General features: G+C 40.5%; 1 protein-coding gene across 5 annotated transcripts in view; it reads left to right on the top strand.

Annotated features, from left to right (window-relative positions):
- Positions 1–20,745, top strand: part of SPTAN1 (spectrin alpha, non-erythrocytic 1) — a 61,602-nt gene that overhangs the window by 17,334 nt on the left and 23,523 nt on the right. For 3 of the 5 annotated variants that reach the window (XM_004375723.2, XM_004375724.1, XM_023730776.1), the window contains exons 6-31: positions 564–697; positions 870–1,014; positions 1,093–1,247; positions 1,931–2,066; positions 3,235–3,336; positions 4,256–4,393; positions 4,883–4,993; positions 5,796–5,873; positions 6,003–6,158; positions 6,396–6,600; positions 7,110–7,291; positions 7,633–7,876; positions 8,073–8,195; positions 8,752–8,969; positions 9,792–9,884; positions 10,196–10,330; positions 11,599–11,747; positions 12,834–12,893; positions 14,073–14,271; positions 14,850–14,954; positions 15,405–15,428; positions 15,942–15,977; positions 18,169–18,216; positions 19,151–19,242; positions 19,594–19,738; positions 19,823–20,004. In XM_004375723.2, the coding sequence (XP_004375780.1) occupies positions 564–697; positions 870–1,014; positions 1,093–1,247; positions 1,931–2,066; positions 3,235–3,336; positions 4,256–4,393; positions 4,883–4,993; positions 5,796–5,873; positions 6,003–6,158; positions 6,396–6,600; positions 7,110–7,291; positions 7,633–7,876; positions 8,073–8,195; positions 8,752–8,969; positions 9,792–9,884; positions 10,196–10,330; positions 11,599–11,747; positions 12,834–12,893; positions 14,073–14,271; positions 14,850–14,954; positions 15,405–15,428; positions 15,942–15,977; positions 18,169–18,216; positions 19,151–19,242; positions 19,594–19,738; positions 19,823–20,004 (3,395 nt within the window). The remainder of the gene's footprint in view (positions 1–563; positions 698–869; positions 1,015–1,092; positions 1,248–1,930; positions 2,067–3,234; positions 3,337–4,255; positions 4,394–4,882; positions 4,994–5,795; positions 5,874–6,002; positions 6,159–6,395; positions 6,601–7,109; positions 7,292–7,632; positions 7,877–8,072; positions 8,196–8,751; positions 8,970–9,791; positions 9,885–10,195; positions 10,331–11,598; positions 11,748–12,833; positions 12,894–14,072; positions 14,272–14,849; positions 14,955–15,404; positions 15,429–15,941; positions 15,978–18,168; positions 18,217–19,150; positions 19,243–19,593; positions 19,739–19,822; positions 20,005–20,745) is intronic. The other 2 variants (XM_004375725.1, XM_023730777.1) reach the window with 1 other exon arrangement.

A 20,745-nucleotide genomic window follows, 5' to 3' on the forward strand; every position in this document is an offset into this window, starting at 1 on the left:
TCTAAGAACCCTGAAATGCTTACCTTTTTTGCTTTATATATACATATTGTTTTTAATTAAAACAATAAAATGTACTTGGTGGGAAAGGGTACTTTTAAAGAAATGTCTCCAGTCTGAAGCCAGGAACAAATGAATAAAACCCTTGGAGTCCTGAAAACCATATGTTTGGGCAAGAATGCTTGACAGCCTCATGAACATTTGAAATACCAAATTTTTAAGCAGTTGGGCAGATGGTTGCATTGATGGAGACACCACAAAGTTGTGGCTGAGGTGCTTAATATAAAGGCTTTTGGTACTGATGTTCATGATTGGTTTTAGATTAACTATGCTACTCCAAGGGAGAGAGAGTGTCTCTTCCCTTTTTATGTAAAAGGAAATAGAAGCCCTTTTAAGATGTAGTTCACTTCATTTCACCCAGAAGACTAGTATTTCTTCTGTCATAGATTTTCTTCAGAATGGTGGAGATTTTACTAAAGCAGATACTTCAGGGAGCCAGCCCTAGGGTAACTAGTTGGAGAACTAGAGGTTATGACCAAATTCAGTCTCTTCTTCTCCTTGTTTAGGAACAGCACCCAGAAGAGGAACTGATCAAGGCTAAACAGGATGAAGTAAATGCAGCCTGGCAGCGGCTGAAAGGGCTGGCTCTTCAGAGACAAGGGAAGCTTTTTGGGGCAGCTGAGGTTCAGCGGTTTAACAGGTAATAAGTCAGAATGGGCTTCCAGAAATGGGCATCTACTTGGAGGGGCTTAGTAAAATACAGCAAATGCTAATAAGATGCGGTAGCTGACTGGGTCTTGGCCCAGTGTGGCGTTCCCAGGTCTCCTAGAGGATCAGCATAACCATGGATTAACTGGTGCCTTTATCCATAGGGATGTGGATGAGACTATCGGCTGGATTAAGGAAAAGGAGCAGTTAATGGCCTCTGATGATTTTGGCCGAGACTTGGCAAGTGTTCAGGCTCTGCTTCGGAAGCACGAGGGTTTGGAGAGAGATCTTGCTGCTTTAGAGGACAAGGTAGGTTCTGAAAGCAGCTGATTCTAGAAATAAGTTACCAAGGATCAGAAGAGCAATTCTGACAGAGTGTGTTTCCAGGTCAAAGCCTTGTGTGCTGAGGCTGACCGCCTGCAGCAGTCCCACCCTCTGAGCGCCACTCAGATTCAAGTGAAGCGAGAGGAACTGATTACAAACTGGGAACAGATCCGCACTCTGGCAGCGGAGAGACATGCACGTCTCAATGATTCATACAGGTAGAAATAATTCTCCAGTGCTCAACAGCCTGCATCGTTTGACTCTTTCTAGACGAGAGGGAAGACAGGAGTTAAGGGTCATTGCTATGGACAGAAAAACCATTTTCTGTGGCTTGTTAGGTTTCATCTGCTAAGAAAATGCAGGTGACTGCTTACCTATATTATGTTAGTTTGGAGACTGGCAATTCTATAGTACTCTGAATATTTTTCTTCTATATCACTGCATTAAGACCAATAGAAATATCCCCTAATATTTGAATTAGAAATTAACTAGAGCTGTAAACTTTCACCGAAAGCACTATAAAAAAAAAATATAGCTATATCCTCTAAGCTATCTGAGCACCATGTGAAATATCCTGTTAAAACTGAATAAAGCAAGGATTGGAAAGGAAAAGACTGCTTCTTACTAACTAGGAGTTGACTTGAGAATAACAAGGAAGGTGAAAATGTGGAACAACATTGGAGCATTATAGGACAGAACCTAAGTTTTAAAGGACTGATTTCAGCCTTCTTTTGCTTTCCTTTATAGTCTAGATTGGGAGAATCCTATATTTCCTAGGACTAGAGTTTGTATAGTTTGTTAAACTTTTGAGAGCATAGAATTCAGATATTTAGGGAGGCCACTTTCCCTCCTGGGACTGCCACTGGCAGAGTCTTAGTAACTTATCTTTGGTTTTCCCAAGGCTTCAACGCTTCCTTGCTGACTTCCGTGATCTCACCAGCTGGGTCACCGAGATGAAAGCCCTCATAAATGCAGATGAGCTTGCCAATGACGTGGCTGGGGCTGAAGCCCTGCTGGATAGGCATCAAGAGCACAAGGTAGTGTCTCCAGGATCTTCCAGAAATAAAGATACTAGCTTATAATGCATCAGTGTGTCACTATCCAGTGAGGTCTATAGTCAGAGTTGTTGAAACCTTGTTCACAGCTGTCTTTCATGGGATCATTGTTAGTTTTGTTTTAGGAGACTTGCTCTACTTGGTTCTAGTAGATAGAAGAGATCTTGGGGTAAATGTCAGGAGGTTAACTATGATCCATAAAAGCAAAGAGACTATCTCTGGCAAGTTAGAGGTTCTACTTTGCACACCCTTCCTGTACCATCTTAAAAAATGTCTTTGTTTAAATGTTGAATTTCATGGTTGGTTTGAGTAAATCCAGATTTCTTCTTGTATTTCCCCAAAGTATGTTCCATGGAAACTAGTTATATGTGAGATCTTAATAGGTCTTACTGTAAAAAGAAAGGGAATTTTCCATGGCTAAGTAATTTTGGAAAACACTGTTAAACAGGATTTTTAAAAATTATTACTATAGACCTTCTGAGAAGTTTTAATGTGCTGGGTATAAAGTCAGTATACAAAAGTCAAGTATGTTTCCCTACACCAGCAACAAATTATAATCACATCAGAAGGTATAAAGTTCTTAGAAATAAATTTAACAAAAATTGTGCAGGATATTTGTGGAGAAAACTATAAAACTTTTTTGAAAGACATTAAGGAAAAACTGAATAAACGAGGTGGCTTATTGGGTTCATGAATGGAATGGTCTTTTACAAAAGTATAAATTCTCCCCAAAATATACAAATCCAGTACAATTCCAGTCAAAAGCACAGTAGGGTTTGTTTGTTTTTTTGCTTGTTTTTGGAATGAACAAACTGATTTTAAAATTTATTTAGAAGAAAAAATAAAAAAATAACTAAGACACCTTTGAAGAACAAGGTTGGATTTGGGGAGGGACTCACTCTGCCAGGTACATAAAGTCATAATAAACAAGCCCATTTAGCTCAAGAAAGACAAATAGACCAATGAAACAGAAGAGAGACTCGTACCTATGTGAATGTATGGAAACTTTACATCTGATAGAGGTGGCATGAAAAGCCAGCAGGAAAAGAACATATTAATAAGTGATGCTCTCACATTTCATAACCCAGATTGACTGTTCTCCTTTTACAAGATGGTAGGCATAAATTGTGCCTTTTTTATTCCTTCATAGGGTGAAATTGATGCTCATGAAGATAGCTTTAAATCTGCAGATGAATCTGGTCAGGCCCTGCTTGCTGCTGGTCATTACGCCTCAGATGAAGTGAGGGAGAAGGTAAGAAAGGAGAAAAGGGGGTTTTGAAGAGGTAGTTGGGTTGTTTGTTTTTTGTTTTGTTTTTTTTTCTTTTTAGCCTCTGTAAGCTATTATCCATCCTTAAATATCTGGACATGCATCTCACCATGATATGTGAGAGAACTTATAGGGAGATTCTACCTGAGAGTTAAGGAGCATCTTTTCAGAGATTTAAAGAGAAGATTATTGTACAGTGTGCTTATAGGTGTCTCATCAAAGAGAGAGAAACATTTATTTGGGACACATTTCCTACTTGGAATTTTGCAAGGAGCTGAGTCCTGCACTACTAGGTGGAGCCAAGAGGCAACCAATTTTTATAAAACTGTGTTTATATGTTTCAGACTATCTTTGAGTATAAAGTTGCCTAAGGAACATTACATAAATAATGATTTTTATATTATATAGACTAAGAGGAGATATTTCATAGAATTTGTTGTCAATAACTTTGGAGCCTAAAAATTGTATCTGAGGAATTTGTGGATTTATTTAACATTTTATGGGTGCTCTACTCAATTGACTTTTCTAAATTGAAACTCTTACTTCCATTTACACGACTTCATTTTTAGATGTATACTCTTTTTTTCTTCTACCTAGGAATTGACTTACCATTATACCTAGAATTGTTTGTGATAATGTGGCAATAAATTAATTCTAGATTAATCAGACCAAGACTATCCCTCTTAAATTCAGCATAAATGTATATACAAGCTGATCAGTATTTGGGTATTTCTTGTGACGTGGCTTACATATACAAGTAATGTTATTCTCCTTTTGCAAATCAGAAGAAGTGGCCTCAAGATTAAGATTAGAAATTCCGTGGCATCTCTGACTGGAGGGCATTAGGTTGGGACTGACATTTCATCCAAATAGTGAACTGGACTCTGTTTCCTGTCCCTCCAAGCTGACAATCCTTTCTGACGAGAGAGCCGCCCTGCTGGAGCTATGGGAGCTGCGCAGGCAGCAGTACGAGCAGTGCATGGACCTGCAGCTCTTCTACCGAGACACCGAGCAGGTCGACAACTGGATGAGCAAACAAGAGGTAATTTGTGAGCCAAATGAATGAGAAGTCTTCTTTTTGTCTACTTTTCAGATAGTTTGTTTGGTTTTAGAAAATCAGTACCATTTCAGTTCTGAATCAAGCAAAGAGGGAAAGCTCAACAAGCTTCCTGTGTGTCAGCTCTGCCAGCATCTCTCCCTGCTGAGATTACAAGGGGCTCAGAAGAGACTCCAGTGTTGTAGATGGGTCTGATGATATAAAATTGCTTCTTATTAAAGAGAATAATGGAATCAACAAAAGCTATTTGAAAAAGGTTTCTGTATGATGTGGACTAAGGATTTTATGGTATTGCCGTGTTGGTTTTTAAGTGAATCCAGAAGCACTTTAGGCTTTCCAGAGGAAATCTTAGAAGTTTAATGACCATAGAGCTCTTTCTTCCTTTCTGTATTTTGGCCAAATTATCCTTTGTTTCCAGTCTTAGACGATCACAGGATAGGACAGTATTCTGAACACTTTGCTTTCTTTTGCAAGGCATTCCTGTTAAATGAAGACCTGGGAGATTCCTTGGATAGTGTGGAAGCACTTCTCAAGAAGCATGAGGACTTTGAGAAGTCCCTCAGTGCCCAGGAGGAAAAGATTACAGTAAGATCCCTTTTTGTTATCAGTGACTTCAAATGGTTCTTAGAATAAGCCGGAAGTCTCTTCTTTTTCTAGGCTTCTGAACAGATGCGATGAAGGATCTGTGTAAAGGCACTTCTGTGGCTGCTTAAGTCTCATGATGATGATATACCATCTTATTGGAGACATACACAACTTTGTAGAATGAAGTAATTTACTTGCTATAAATCTACAAATTGAGCTTTACGTTTCACTAAAAGTAGTTAAAAATTAGTGTAAGAGGTGCTCTTCCCATTGAAAACAGATCTTAGAAGTAAGAATTGTAAGGCTGTTAATCTGCATCCGACCCCTGTGAAGTGATCTTGCTGCAGCTAATGTCAGCAATCTTGAATGGAACTAGAATAATATTGTTACATCTGACTAATAACATCAAGCAAAAACTCAAACGTTAAGGGGGAAATGTTGTCGTAGCAATCCTTAAAGACTTTGACCAGTGTTAACATTTAAAGTGTTTTGCGACCTGTTCAGCAGTTCCTTTTGTATGATAACCAAGTTACGGAGTAATATGCTTCCAAAAAAAGTCCAAACCCATTGCCATCGAGTCGATTCATAGTGACCCTACAGGACAGAGTAGAACTGTCCCATAGGTAGTTTCCAAGACTGTAATATTTATGAAATCAGACTGCCACATCTTTCTCCCACAGAGTGGTTGGTGGTTTTGAACCACCAGCCTTTCAGTTAGTTAGTAGCCAAGTTCTTAACTGCTGCACCACAAGGGCCCCTAAGAGTATGCTTACTAGAGAAGAGCTCTTATTTTCCTTCTTAGGCATTGGATGAATTTGCAACCAAGCTAATTCAGAACAACCACTATGCGATGGAAGATGTGGCTACTCGCCGAGATGCTGTAAGTTTCCAGGTTCTTTCTGCTCCTTCCTTTCTACCCATGAATTTCCCTTCTAAGACAGATATTAAATCAGCTGGAATCTTGTTGGGAATAAGAGCTGGAGATTCACATGGCCCCTTGTCTTTTCAGCTGTTGAGCCGCCGCAATGCCCTTCATGAGAGAGCCATGTATCGCCGAGCCCAGCTGGCTGATTCATTCCACTTACAGCAGTTTTTCCGTGATTCTGATGAGCTCAAGAGTTGGGTCAATGAGAAGATGAAGACTGCCACAGATGAAGCATATAAGGTATCGTACTGTTTGCACTGCCATGTGGCACTTGGCTAGTAAAGCTAAGCTCAGAGTATTTATCTGAAATGCTCACATATAATGAATTGTAGCTAAAGAAACAAATAGGGGATTCCAAAAACCAAGTCATTTAACATAAGCTGATTTATAAATCCTCCCTATAAAGATAGGTATGAAAGTAATACCAGGATAACTGTCGTATGGGTACAACATAGAACCCCCTTCTTTTATTGGCAGGACCCATCCAACCTACAAGGAAAAGTACAGAAGCATCAGGCTTTTGAGGCTGAGCTCTCAGCAAACCAGAGCCGCATTGATGCCTTGGAGAAAGCAGGGCAAAAGCTGATTGATGTCAACCACTATGCAAAGGATGAAGTAGCAGCTCGTATGAATGAGGTCATCAGTCTGTGGAAGAAACTGCTAGAGGCCACTGAACTGAAAGGTAAGAGAAAATGTTTTCACTAGATTCTGATAGGACTATTTGGAGAAATAAATATTCTTTTCTGGTTAAGTGTTTTAGTGGATCACTGCTTGGACATTAGGGCTGTTTTCCTATGGAAGAGTTACTTGGCTTAGATTCTGATTCTTTGCTGATTTGGTAGATGTGGTTGAATGTGCTGGTTAGCAGGGGGAGGCCTGAGTAGAGGGAATGAATTGACCAAGCTACATTGAGTGAATTGGGCCCCATCACTGAAAATCAAAGTTCAGCTTTGATCCAAGGGCATTTAATACTTCTCACGTGCTCTTACGGAGGTGAGCATGCTTTTCAACTTCGGTGCAGCCTCTAGAAGTAGAGAAGTGGTTGGAATTTGTTTTCTTTAACTATGTGATAGAAATGAAACTAACTAAATTCTAACCCATAGTTCTTTACTAAGATACCATTGTTTATGAGCAGTGTTGGTAAAAGCATACTATTAAGAAATGGAAAATTCAACTTGCCTTTTTGAATAGGAATAAAGCTTCGTGAAGCCAACCAGCAGCAGCAGTTTAATCGCAATGTCGAGGATATTGAGTTGTGGCTGTATGAAGTAGAAGGACACTTGGCCTCGGATGATTATGGCAAAGATCTTACCAATGTCCAGAACCTCCAGAAGAAACATGCCTTGCTAGAGGCAGATGTGGCTGCTCACCAGGTAGAGTGTGAATTTGGGGCTTTTATTAGGCACGTGAACACAGAAACAATAGGAGTGAAGAATGGCAAGCAATTTCAAGACTAGACTAGCATTAGGAAGGGTGTTATGTATTCATTTTTCTAGATAACCCTATATGTTCAATATGCTTTTACTCAAATTAAGCTGTCTTCCCTCAGAGCTTTCTGGGAGCCCAAGAGAGTAAGGGGATGGCAAAAAGAATACTTTCAGGGGTGGGAAGAGGATCCCTGTCCTAGATACAACTAGACCACAGCTAGAAATGTCCAGAACATAGTTCCCCAACATTGGTCCAAGCTTTAAAGACTGTTCTCTCCCATTCCAAGGATCGAATTGATGGCATCACCATTCAGGCCCGCCAGTTCCAAGATGCTGGCCATTTTGATGCTGAAAACATCAAGAAGAAGCAGGAAGCCCTTGTCGCTCGCTATGAGGCTCTCAAGGAACCCATGATAGCCCGAAAGCAGAAGCTGGCTGATTCTCTGCGTTTGCAACAGCTCTTCCGTGATGTTGAGGATGAGGAGACATGGATTCGAGAAAAAGAACCCATTGCTGCATCCACCAACAGAGGTCAGTCTGTCTCCATCAGATAGGAACCAAGTTAAGAAAGGGCTGTAGCCTTTTAACATAAAGGTGACACGTCTCAGAACAACAGAGTAAAGTTGAAATTATTAAACTGGAGTCATGGCGGTAACTAAGAGTGACAGGTTAGTGCTGGCTTTTGTCTTCATGGCTTGGATGACGAGGCTGTGGTTTCTGCTTGCAGGCAAGGATTTGATTGGAGTCCAAAATCTACTAAAGAAACACCAGGCCCTACAAGCAGAAATTGCTGGACATGAGCCTCGCATCAAGGCAGTTACACAGAAGGGGAATGCCATGGTGGAGGAAGGTGAGTGTGTGTGGAAGTTACTATCAGTGAAAGTGGCTTTGCTTTTGCTCTTCATATCTCCCTTTAGTTAAGTTTATGGAATTGAGTAAGGCCTGGCTTGAATACCATCCCCATTGTTTTCCTAACTGTATGACCTTGGCTAGACCTTAACCTCTCTGCACCTCAATTTTTTATCTGTAAAAAGGAGATAACAATACTGCTCCTAATGTAGTTGTGAGAATTAAATGAGATCAAGTAGCTAAAGAGCCTTATAACAGTGGCTTTTGTAAGTCTTAGTAACTACAGTGGTACTATTACTTTATTATTTCTTTATGATAGCATTACTAATGCCAGCTTGTGATATCTGCTTCTTAGAATCTGGACAGAAGTCAAGGTTGGAGGAGGCAAAAAAATGAGACAATCTATTAAAGGATTGGAGCTGCTCTTAAAACTGGATTATGAGGGGGCCTGGCTCACCAAAATGCAATAATGAGAGTTCTGGGAACACAAAGAAAGCAGACCTCTTTATCCTTCTATAACGTATCAACATACTTTTCTTGCCCCACCCATCTTCCAGGCCATTTTGCTGCAGAGGATGTGAAGGCCAAACTTAATGAACTGAACCAGAAGTGGGAGTCACTGAAATCCAAAGCCTCCCAGCGTCGGCAGGACCTTGAGGACTCGCTGCAGGCCCAGCAGTACTTTGCCGATGCCAACGAAGCTGAATCCTGGATGCGGGAGAAGGAGCCCATCGTGGGCAGCACCGACTATGGGAAGGACGAGGACTCTGCCGAGGTAGCCTCTGAGCTTGGGACGCATTGCACTTGCCTGGGAAACTAGCCGGGGCTTGGACTGGGAACAAGTTAAGAAAAGTGATGATGTGTGGCATCATAATTGTTGGCTTGTTAAGGTGTTTTAGAATCTAATTTTTTAACTTTCTGTTATGGAAAATCAGTCTTAGCTTCAACAGTTATTAACATTTTGCCATTCTTGTTTTACCTATTCTCCCCACCATGCGCACACGCACACATATACACACATTTTTGCTGGTCATCTGTTTTTTGACTAAAACTCTTAAATTGTATTCATAAAGGTCTAGGTGTTGTTCCTGTACTCTTCTTGCCACAGTCTTCACAAAAACCAGAATAAGTTGAATATTGACATGAAGTATATATGACTCTCCCAAAAGATGGGAGAACAGAAAAGCTTTGAAAATGGTAGTGGTAGGAAGTGATGAAAGCACTAAACGTGGAGATAGATGGGATACATCATCAGGGAGGGCAGTCCGTACAGTCAGCTCCTGTTTGTTGCTAATGTTTTATATCTTAAGATGTGTGGTGGATTCACCAGTATGTGTGCTAGTGTTATGTCTCTTCGTATATTTGAAGTATTACATAATTTAAGTACATAAAAGTAGAGTAAAAAATAATACTATTAGTCACAATTAATGTTTTCCCTAAATGTTTATTTAGAAAAAAGGGGAAAGTACAGAGTGGAAGATGATCAAATCGTTGTGTAATTAAGATTTCAGAGGCCAGTTGGCATGTTAGGGAGATAGCTGATGGCGGCAGGCTCAGACTCCTCACGCAGGTACTCCATGTACGATTTTGGTTTCAGGCTCTGCTAAAGAAACACGAAGCTTTGATGTCAGATCTCAGCGCCTATGGCAGCAGCATTCATGCTTTGCGAGAGCAAGCTCAATCGTGCCGGGTAAACTTGGCTTTGTTTCAGCATTTATGGGTTATGGGGGGGGGCAGGGAAAGTTGAGGGGCTTGGGCTATTACCAACAGGTGTTACAGTCCTCCACATCATTCTTATGACACAAAGGTTTATGGTTTAAAGCAAGATTTCTTAATGATATCAAGCAGCTAAAATTCTTGAATAAGATTATATGGATAGCTTCTGGGAAGAACTCTCATAAATACGTACGTAGTTAAGTTTGAGCTTGGGATCTGTTGTGTTCTTAGATGACACACCATGGACATCTTTTAACCATATTTGTCCTTCCTTTGGATTTTTAGCAACAAGTGGCCCCTATGGATGATGAGACTGGGAAGGAGTTGGTCTTGGCTCTCTATGACTATCAGGAGAAGAGTCCTCGAGAGGTCACCATGAAAAAAGGAGATATTCTCACCTTACTCAACAGCACCAACAAGGCAAGGCATAGAAAGTGATTGTGTGTGTGTGTTTCAGTCAGCGCCAGGTTTGCTCAGTTGGGTGCCTTTGGTTGGTTATGTTGCCCCAGAATGAAGCTGGTTTAGAATTTGAAGAGATTAAAATTAGAGTTTCCTGGTCTAATCTCCCACTTAGTACAGGCTTATTATCCTGTACTGCATATGGTCAAGAACATCATAAATCTGTCTTCTTGAATACCTGCAAGTAGTACAGATTCAAACTCTCCAGAGAGAATTCCTTCCCTTTTGAGCCAAAGTCCACTTGTTTATAACTTGTACCTATTGGCTCTTAACCTAGACTGTACATTTACATCTCAGCCCAGCAGATGGTTGAAGACAGCTGTGATGTCATCCCATAGGCTTTGTCTTCTCCAAGTTCAATACTGCTTGGTTCATCAGTCTTTCTTCCTTGACACATTCTGGTTTGACAGTGACTTGAATTGAGGCACATGATACTCTACATATTATCTGACTAGTCCCGAAGGAAACTACCTCCCAACCTGGTTAAGGCTAGAGAAATGTTCTCAGCCCTTGTTAGGAACTCCCCTATTCCCACATCCCCAATTGTTTAGTCATGAGAGTTTGAGGAAACATGTGATTCATATCTTTCCTCACTCTAATTTCGACCTAAACCAACCCCACTGGTCTGACTCCGGTTTATTTGAGAGCAGTGTTTTCCAATAGAACTTTCTATGATGGTAGAAATTGTGTATGTCTGTGTTACCCATACAGTAGCTACTAGCCACACGTGGCTATTAAGCACTTGAATGTGGCTAGTGTGACTAAAGAACTGAATTTCTTACCGTATTTAATTTTAATTTCTTTAAATTTAAATAACCACATGTGGCTCCAGTATTGGACAGCACAGTTCTAGAGTGTCTAAGCCCAGAGAAGGCTGTCCTTTGTGTTGGGGTATCATTGCTGCTTCACTTGTGACCTCCTCCATGCTTGGCAGGTGATGAAAAGACAGGGCCAAAATTTCAGTGCTTGTGCAGTGACTTTAACAGTCCTGGGATCCTCTTAAAATGATATAGCACTCAGTTTAGTGTGAATATGCAGACACACGTACACAGGCCTTGGATTCTCCCCTTCTCAAGAAGGAGTTTTATGAGAATGGTTACACAACTTGAAGAACATAATCAGTGTCACAGAATCATACATGTAGAAATTGTTGGCGTGTTTTGCTGTGTATATTTTCAACAACGACGAAGGAATTTTATTTTTAGTTCTCTCCCCTTTTTTGTTTTTAGGACTGGTGGAAAGTGGAAGTGAATGATCGGCAGGGTTTCGTGCCAGCTGCATATGTGAAGAAATTGGACCCCGCCCAGTCAGCATCCCGGGAGAACCTCCTGGAGGAGCAGGGCAGCATAGCGCTGCGGCAGGAGCAAATTGACAATCAGTAAGGGCGGTCGGGTCCGATCACACAGGCCCAGATGACCACACAATGGTCATCACAAGGGGCTTAGTCTGCATCACGGGTGGTTTAGGCAGTGTCGAGGCTTCTAGAATGAATGTTCGTCTGGCGCCTATCTACACTCAAGGCATATTCTTCCTGCTTTCCCCAAGTCATTTTTAACTCACAAAATGCCATTTGAAGCTAAAATCATGACTGATGTTTTATTGCCCTTTGTTTTTTTTCCCGTGTTCCTGCATTTCTTTTTCTAAACAGCATTTTTCTAATCATTACCATCTTAATCTTTGTTCTCTGATTTCGAGCTGCCTTCTGAAAATGGATACTTAGATGTTCTACAGCTCTGCCTGCTTAGAGAAGTGCTCTCTCTACCACGGATTTGTGTTCTGGGAATGGAATTTATTTTTACGAAATGGTTCTGTCCTCTTTAGTATAGCTAAACTATATTGACGTGTGTCCCTCCTTTATAGCACATCTTATTCCACTAATGAAATCAGCAGCTTTGGACACTTGGGAAATATCCAGAAAATACATTCCCACTAGAATTTAGAATAATTGAATTTTTCTGACCCAGGTGATCCCTAAAAAGATTAGAATTATTTGCACACTTAAAAACTCTGTTATTGTTGAGACAAAAATGAGAGGTTTCGGTTTGTTTTCTTTCCACTGGCTTGGATCATAAATATGAGAGCAAAAAATGTGGACTACATACATGGCTAAAGTTATTTCTTAGCCCTCAGTAAAATTTCTTTCTAAGGGTGATCATTTTTAACTCCCTGGCCTTGCTCTGTGAAATTAGCAATGTTTCCAGTACAGGAAAATCTACTGCCTTAAGCATGGCAGACTTTTCAGGAAGATGAAGGTGAACTAACCCTCCAATTTAATTTTCCTACTATTTCTTTACTGTGATTTCATTCATGGCCTGGCCTGCTTCTGACAGCTTTTGAATGACTCCCTAATTTTCCCCTACTTAAAGCATCCACCATCATGGCACCAGTCGGAGCTGCCGCTTTTCATTCCGGTGGATTAATCCCACTAATTTGTGCATGCTTTTGCTGTGCCCCCTCTGTGCAGGACACGCATAACTAAGGAGGCCGGCAGTGTATCTCTGCGTATGAAACAGGTGGAAGAACTGTGAGTAGGCAGAAAGCCTTGCTGAGCACCCTGTGTCCATTGCTATACCTGTTCATTCCGCTTCTGCTGCTTCTCTTGAAGCCAGTTGTTCATCTAGAAGAGATGAGGTGGTGGGAGCAACTGTGTTTCTGTGCAGCAGCTTTCGCTCACGAGGGAAGAGGTTTTGGTGAAGCTGTGCCAGTTGATGGCTGCTTACCTCATTGGTTGCTTCCATGTGCAGCTGTGTGTTCCGAGTGTTGTTGGTTCCCCCTTCTGTTGGTTCTTTGTGGTGGACCAGTCTATCAGCCTTAAACCTAAAGGCTGATTCTAAAGTATTCCTTAGTAGAAAGGAAATTAAATAGCTTTCTTAAAGAGCTCTGATTCTTGGTAACTTATTGCTTTTTTTATTTCAGTTTGGGAAGCTTAGATTTGATGGTCATTCTAGACTACTTTTTTTTTTTTTTAACTTCTAGCTCAGTTTTATTGAGTTTGTCATTTTCACATCTCCAAAAGTAGTGGGAATTCAGCCTTTTGTATTTTAGTTTCCAATGGTCAGAATAGCCTTCTATTCTTCTTAAGAAATCTTCCAGATAACAAATGATACAGATGCTCTGTGTACTCTACCTGATTTTCCTTTTGAAGTTGCCCAAACTTTCTGAAAAATAAATACTATCATTCCAGAAATTTCTACTGATCCAGAGATACAAACATCCTGTATTAGGCTGTTATCCTATATTAGGCTATTAGGCTCAGTGTACCCTCTCCCACCCTCTCGCCTGAGGCCTGTTTAGAGAATTAGAGGAGAAAAAAAATCTCTGTAAACATTATGCTCAGCAGATTCATCTCATCTCTTAGCCATAATCGCATGAACCCTGTGTTATGTGCTAAACGCTTGTTTCCAGTCATTTGTGGTTGTGCTATTGTAAGTGCAGAATTGGCCTGGGGATGAGTGTGCCTGACTGTTCCAGCCACCTAGTTGTGAACGATACAGCAAATGCTTGCCCTGAGGCTGTAGTGTGGATACTTGGGAGCTTCATCTTCATCTGCGTTCTGATACTTTGTCACTAGGCATCATCATTACAAACTCATAGCCTTGGATCCACCTGTTGGAGACACCTGGTGGTTTGCCTTTATGTTAGCATCAGTAGGAAGCTAACTGCCTTCCTTGCCCCCTCTTGTCACCCTCTTGAATTAAATCAGATATCATTCTCTGCTGGAACTGGGTGAGAAGCGTAAAGGCATGTTGGAGAAAAGTTGCAAGAAGTTTATGTTGTTCCGTGAAGCAAATGAACTCCAGCAGTGGATCAACGAGAAGGAAGCTGCTCTGACGAGTGAGGAGGTCGGCGCAGACTTGGAGCAGGTTGAGGTGCTACAGAAGAAGTTTGATGACTTCCAGAAGGTATGGGAAGTCTCGCAGCTGGGCTGAAAAATCATTTAAAGATTTGATTTTTGATTGCAGATTACTAGAATGAAAATGTGTTATGTAGATTATGTTCCACCATTTTAAATTACCTTAATCGAAACTTTTTTTGGACCAGTTTTTAGTTTCATACAAAGGGATGCAATTTTCTTTACATACTGTTTTAAGAACTTTTGTAAACCTAAAATATAAAAAGGTGTAAAAATATTCTTATAACCAACTAAAATGTGGCTTTTCCCCATAGTGGCTAGGCATCAAAATTTCATCACATTTTAAAGACATTGTTTTCTCACTTTCTGCTGAAGAAGATTTTAAAAAAAGTTTGTTCATTAACTACAGTTAATTAAGTAAATTTGAGACAGAATGTTGCCAATACCCTATTATTGTTTCCTTCTTAGTGGTAATCAGTACTTCCTGATTTAGGTCACTGTCAAGGAATAGGAAAACCAGTTCATAGGGTATCTGTTGAACAGAAATTGATAGAGCTGTCATTTTAGAATATAGTTTAAGAATATCTGTTAGTCTTCTTTGACTTGCTATTGTGGCTTTTGCTCTAGGATCTGAAGGCCAATGAGTCACGGTTGAAGGACATTAACAAGGTGGCTGAAGACCTGGAGTCTGAAGGCCTAATGGCAGAGGAGGTGCAGGCAGTACAGCAGCAGGTGGGTATCTCGATCTTGGATGACGTTTTGTTGCCATAAGAAAGCAATGTGGTTCTCATGTCCTTCATAGCTCAACAAGCAGTGATTTGTAGTACAGAATTGTGGCTAGGGTATACGCCAGGTCCCCTGTGTGACCTAAACCATTTGTTTTAGCTTCCCTGGGCCAGTATCCCTTACCTTCATATAGTGGAGAAAAAAGCTCCTGTCTTCTCCTTAAGCCTACTGAATATGTTAAAGTTGTTTAATGTTTGTATAGCCCTTAGCTAATAATAAACTAAAGAGTTCCTTATAAATAAAAAGTATTTACGTATAAGTACCTGGTCTCTTTACTAGACTTCAGAAAGCTCTAGCGTTTTTATGTGCCTTTTTGTAATTCTGTGTCTCCAAGTTTGACAAGATGAATATTCCTGAGAGGTGTGTAATAACGCTTGTTTCCCTTTCTCCTTGTAGGAGGTGTATGGCATGATGCCCAAGGTAAGTCCCACCTGCTCCATTTGGAACTTGAACATGAGAAGGATTAGATCTTGGGAAGACTGTAAAGTCCAAGTGTGAAGACGTGTGGAAAAGAAACACCAGAAGTTGATTTCCATTTGCTCTTCTCCAAAAGACCAGAGTTTTTTTTATCTCTTCAGTTTTCTAAAACTTCTTCGACACCTTTCATTTAGGCTTGTTTATTACCCCTTTTGAAAGGATCCTATGAGTATGATGTAAAGAAGAGTTGGTAGTTTTGTTATTAAATTTTCTCATTCTCACCAATTTTACTGGGATAGAAAATTGAAATTTTTCTCCATTTGCTTAATCTCTCTCAACCAGTCTTGCAACTTGCTATGAGCCAATGATAAGCTCTAAATTACGGAGAGAAGAATACTATTCCGGTTAATGTATCTGTGCATTCTCCCCGGAGAAATAATAGGGGCGTTTAAAAGGAAAGATAGGGGCACTGCTTTGTTTGGTGCTGCCTAAACTTCTCCTTCTATTTTGAATTAGGATGAAACTGAATCCAAGACAGCCTCCCCATGGAAGGTAAGAATTCCTTTGTAAATTATTGTTTCCAGAGGTTTTGCAGGAGCATAAAAATGTTTTATGTCCTTTACCTGAGTATTCATGTTTATTTGAGCCTTTGGTCATTTCTGGACTTGTTTTTTTCTGAACCTGGCATTATATTCTTTAAATCTGTTATCTCTTGAAATGTGGTGTTTAATGTACACAAGCAAAGTGATCACATATAAGTGCTCAGAACAGTTAAGAAGCCCTGGTGTTGCAATGGTTAAATGCTCAGCTGCTAACTGAAAGGTCCAGCAGTTCGAACTCACTAGCTGCTCCGTGGGAGAAAAGATGTGGTGATCTGTTCCTGTGAAGATTACAGCCTAGGAAGCCATATTGGGCAGTTCTGCTCTGTCCTATAGGGTCACTATGAGTCAGAATTGACTCATGAGGTTGACGTTTTTGAAGAGTCCAGGCCAGTTGTCTTGTAGACTGTGTGGGCGTGACAACAATAACAACATGGCTAAATTGCATCTATTACCCATATTGGTGCCTGAGTGTACCTTGTAGGGGTGGCATTCATGGTTGGGCATGGTCCCACCAATAGGATTGCATTCCAAAAGGACACGACTCGAACAAGAAAATGACGGAGAATGTCCAGGAGGGTGATATCGGTAAACTTTCCATACAGCAGCTGCATGACTGTTTTCTCTTGTGGCCTAAGAAAGCCTTCATAGAAGATTCCAAATCCTGAGGAGAGATGTAAAGGGAGGAACAAGAGATGTACCAACTGAAGTAGAAAGTATTCCAAACAAATGGAGGTGTGGTCCTTGACCAGAGTGGGCCTAAGTCTGACCAGGAGTACAGGGGGGAGGGTTGTTTTGTTGTTGTTTTATATGAAGTCTTTATAGTTATGATTATGAAACTTTTTGCCTGCGTCTCAATTCTAACATCTTCCCTCCTGAACCAGTTGTTGAGGAATTTTTAACTTGAATTATAGGCAAGTTAGGGAGATTTCTACTATATAAAAGTGCATTTCCCTGAAATAGGAAGAAAGCATAAAAACAAAAGAAACCTCACACCACAGATATCAGCAAGCCTCCTAAATTGATACTTTTTACCTACTCCGTCATCTTGTCTGGCTTGTCTTGAGGACCTAGGCTGAAAAGGATCTGTTTCTTTGGCCTCCTTCATCCAACTTGGCTTTAACTATTCTGCTTGTTAAATGAAAAGGTCTTCAAATTGGGCCGGGGAATAATGTTTCCTTTGATTCACCTTTCTGCCCTTTTTCAATCTTAGTTTTTTTCATACAGCAGAATTTGATCATGAATGATATGGATGGGCAACAACCTTACCTATCTCATCTCCCTGAATTTTTCTGGTGACATAAGTATTTTTTCAGAAATATATTTTAGATATCTTTATAAACATTCTGAAAAGGATTGGAGACAGTGAGTCTCTACCTTTTGAGCCCTGTCCACACTGGCTGAAAATGTCACCTGAGGTTTTCACTGAAACAGCTGAAGAGCTTTACTTCCCTTCATCCAAGCTTAGGCCCTCCTTTCTTTATGTACAGAAAGGATTGTGGATGTTAGAATGCCTGCCAAGAGGAGTTTCTTCCAGATAAAGCTGAGTGGGCTCTAAGATCCCAAGGGAATTTGATTTTTATAAGAAGGTATGATGTTGTTGAGAAGAAAGCTGATTCACTGTTTTTTCTTTTTCATCTGGTAAGACTGTTGTCTTGGTTCAAGGTGACACTGTTAAAATGAACAGCAGCCCAAAAACCATAAATACAAATGAAATTGATTGGTTATTACTATACTTGATGGTATAAATAATCTCGGTTGCCAGCACTTATTAAACTGAGTGTGTTTACTGAAGTATTCTTCCTGTGGTACAGACAAGAAAAAGGCACTAAGCATTAGTCTTTGCCTGTTTTTTTGTCTATCCCAGAGGTTATAATTATGGTTCTACCACTCTCCTTTAACTATTAACTGGGTAAAATTAATCAGCAAGCTGGGTCTAATTGTACACTTGGGATTTTTTTCATGACTTTCTTTTGGCCAATTCTTTTATTAATGCCTCTGCTCTGAATTTTGACAGTATCCCTTTAAGATCATTGTGGTTGACAATTGGGACCTAATTAATGGCACTTACATCTCAGATTTCTGTCTCTTAATTGGCAGACACTTGATTAGTTTGCTCTCTGCTTTCCTCCCTATCTATGTAGTCTGCTCGCCTGATGGTTCACACCGTGGCCACCTTTAATTCTATCAAGGTAAGAAACAGCGACCAGATCTTCTTCTCTCCCTCCCCGGCTTTCTTCACCACTGTCCTCCCTCTGTAGTGGAGCTCTTGTCCTGTTTTCATTGTAGCACTTCTGACTCTTCTGGGGCCAAGAGTGTCCCAGGCAAATATCAACACTCTTCCTGGCAGCAGGGCGGCTTGGTTGCTTTCCTGCTCAAAAATTTGCCAGTTCTATGCTATAAATGCTACTTTTGGAGGTATTGGCATTTTCTAAGCTTAGAGAAATAGTCTCTGTTATTTTTTTATGTCTTGGGTTCTCTTTATTTTTTTAAATCATCAACATTTTCCATTTTGAAAAAAATTAATTTTTAAAAATGAAGTTGCCTCCCCTTTGGTTTCCAGTAGGGCTGGGATCTGTGAGGAACATATTCTCAGGAAAGCAATGAGTGCCTTCTTTGCCTCCTTACAGACTCCACCATTTCTGGACCTTAAGGAGGTTTGCCTCATTCTGTGTAAGGTCCTGTGGCAATCCAGCTTTTTCAGGCCTGCTATGGCTGGATGATGTAGCTGTGTTAAGTGTTTAGAGGCAGTAGACTGAAATTTATCCACTCAATAATTGTTTATGAAGCAGTTGCTACATGCCAGGCACCAGGCTAGGAGCTGGGAGGGAGGACAAGTCAGCCATGGCTCCTCCTGTTAAACACAGTTCCTGCACTAGTGTTTATGGAGTATCCAAGCCACTGGGTACAGCAAGCTTTGGCTTGGTTCTGACTTTCTGGAATCTTGCTGCAGTTGTATACTAATTTATTCAACTACGAAGGTTGTAAACAGGAAATCCTATGTGCCCTAACATTTCCTTTCAAGTTAAACCTCAGTCCTTTGGTCCTTTCCCCAAAGTCCTCTTCTGTGTTGGTGTGACAGAAGAGGGATTGCAGCAGAGCTGACACTTTGCTGTCATCTTCCAGGAGCTGAACGAGCGTTGGCGGTCCCTGCAGCAGCTGGCTGAGGAGCGGAGCCAGCTCTTGGGCAGTGCCCATGAGGTGCAGAGGTTCCACAGGTAAGGAGGCCAGCACAGCGCTGAAAGAGGGAGAATCTGTTGACTGTCAAGTTTGCTGAGTTTACACTGACCAACTTCAAACTTGCTGGCTGAGAGCTCTCAGAGTGACAGCTGGATTTTATTGATACTTGTGCACTCCAGCACCTAGGATGTATCTGACACAGGTGGGTGCTTGGTAAATACTGCTGAGGGAAGGAATGAATGTTCTCTTGCTTTCTAGAGCTATTGGTGGTACCAACTGACAGATGTGCAAATGCCAGCTAAATAAACTACATCCCTGCATTTATTCTGTAATCAAGGCAAATGTACTCAGCATTTGTTAACTTAAATGTATGTCTATCTTGCCTATAGAGATGCCGATGAAACGAAAGAATGGATTGAAGAGAAGAATCAGGCTCTAAACACAGACAATTATGGCCACGATCTGGCCAGTGTTCAAGCTTTGCAGCGTAAGCATGAGGGCTTTGAGAGAGACCTTGCTGCTCTCGGCGACAAGGTGAGAGGATGCAAAGTCATTTTCTGACATTGTTGCCAGTGGAATGCCCTTATTTCTTGTGTTCTCACCACCTTCTTCCTGTAGGTAAATTCCCTTGGTGAAACAGCAGAGCGCCTGATCCAGTCCCATCCTGAGTCAGCAGAAGACCTACAGGAAAAATGCACCGAGTTAAACCAGGCCTGGAACAGCCTGGGAAAACGTGCCGATGAACGCAAGGCCAAGCTGGGCGACTCCCATGACCTGCAGCGCTTCCTTAGCGATTTCCGGTAAAAAGCAAAGTATTAATTAGCTCAGAGTTCTGGAGCATAGAACCTTTTAATGGTTGTTTTTATTATGAATATAATACATTCTTAATGTAAAATATCCAAACAGTACTGAATTCCAAAAAGTCAAAAACAAGTCTGTACTTTCGTATCTAAGCATGTGTACACACATGCACATCTTCCCTTCCCCCGACGAACAGGATGTTTTTTTCCTTAGACATAATTTTCACATAATCGATACAGCTATACCTCAGTCTTTTTCTGCCAACTATTTTTATTTAGAAAAAATTTCAGGCTATAGGAAAATAGGAAGAATAAATAGTCACTAGTTAACGTTTTCTGACATTTGCTTATCTCTGCATATACGTAACACTTTTGTTTTTCTGAACCACATGAAAGTAAGTTGCAGATACATGTCATTTTATCCCTAAATACTTCAGCATATGTTTATCTGTATCTATCTTTTTATTTTTCTATCAGTATGGGTGTGTGTATGTGTAATATATATGGCCATTCTTCTACATAATTATATTTTCATTGTCACACCCAAGAAATTTAACACTAATAATAATTAATTTTCATCTATATATTTCTCCATTTGTTTTAAGTATGTATTTTATAGCTGTGGTTTATTTTTTGATCCAGGATCCAGTCAAGGATCACTTATTACATTTGGCAGTCTTTTCTCTTTGGTCTCCTTTAATCTAGAACAGTACACCCTCCCCTTTTTTTTTGTCTTTCATG

The sequence above is a fragment of the Trichechus manatus genome, unplaced genomic scaffold (assembly GCF_000243295.1).
Source record: "Trichechus manatus latirostris isolate Lorelei unplaced genomic scaffold, TriManLat1.0 scaffold00038, whole genome shotgun sequence".
Lineage (NCBI taxonomy): Eukaryota > Metazoa > Chordata > Mammalia > Sirenia > Trichechidae > Trichechus > Trichechus manatus.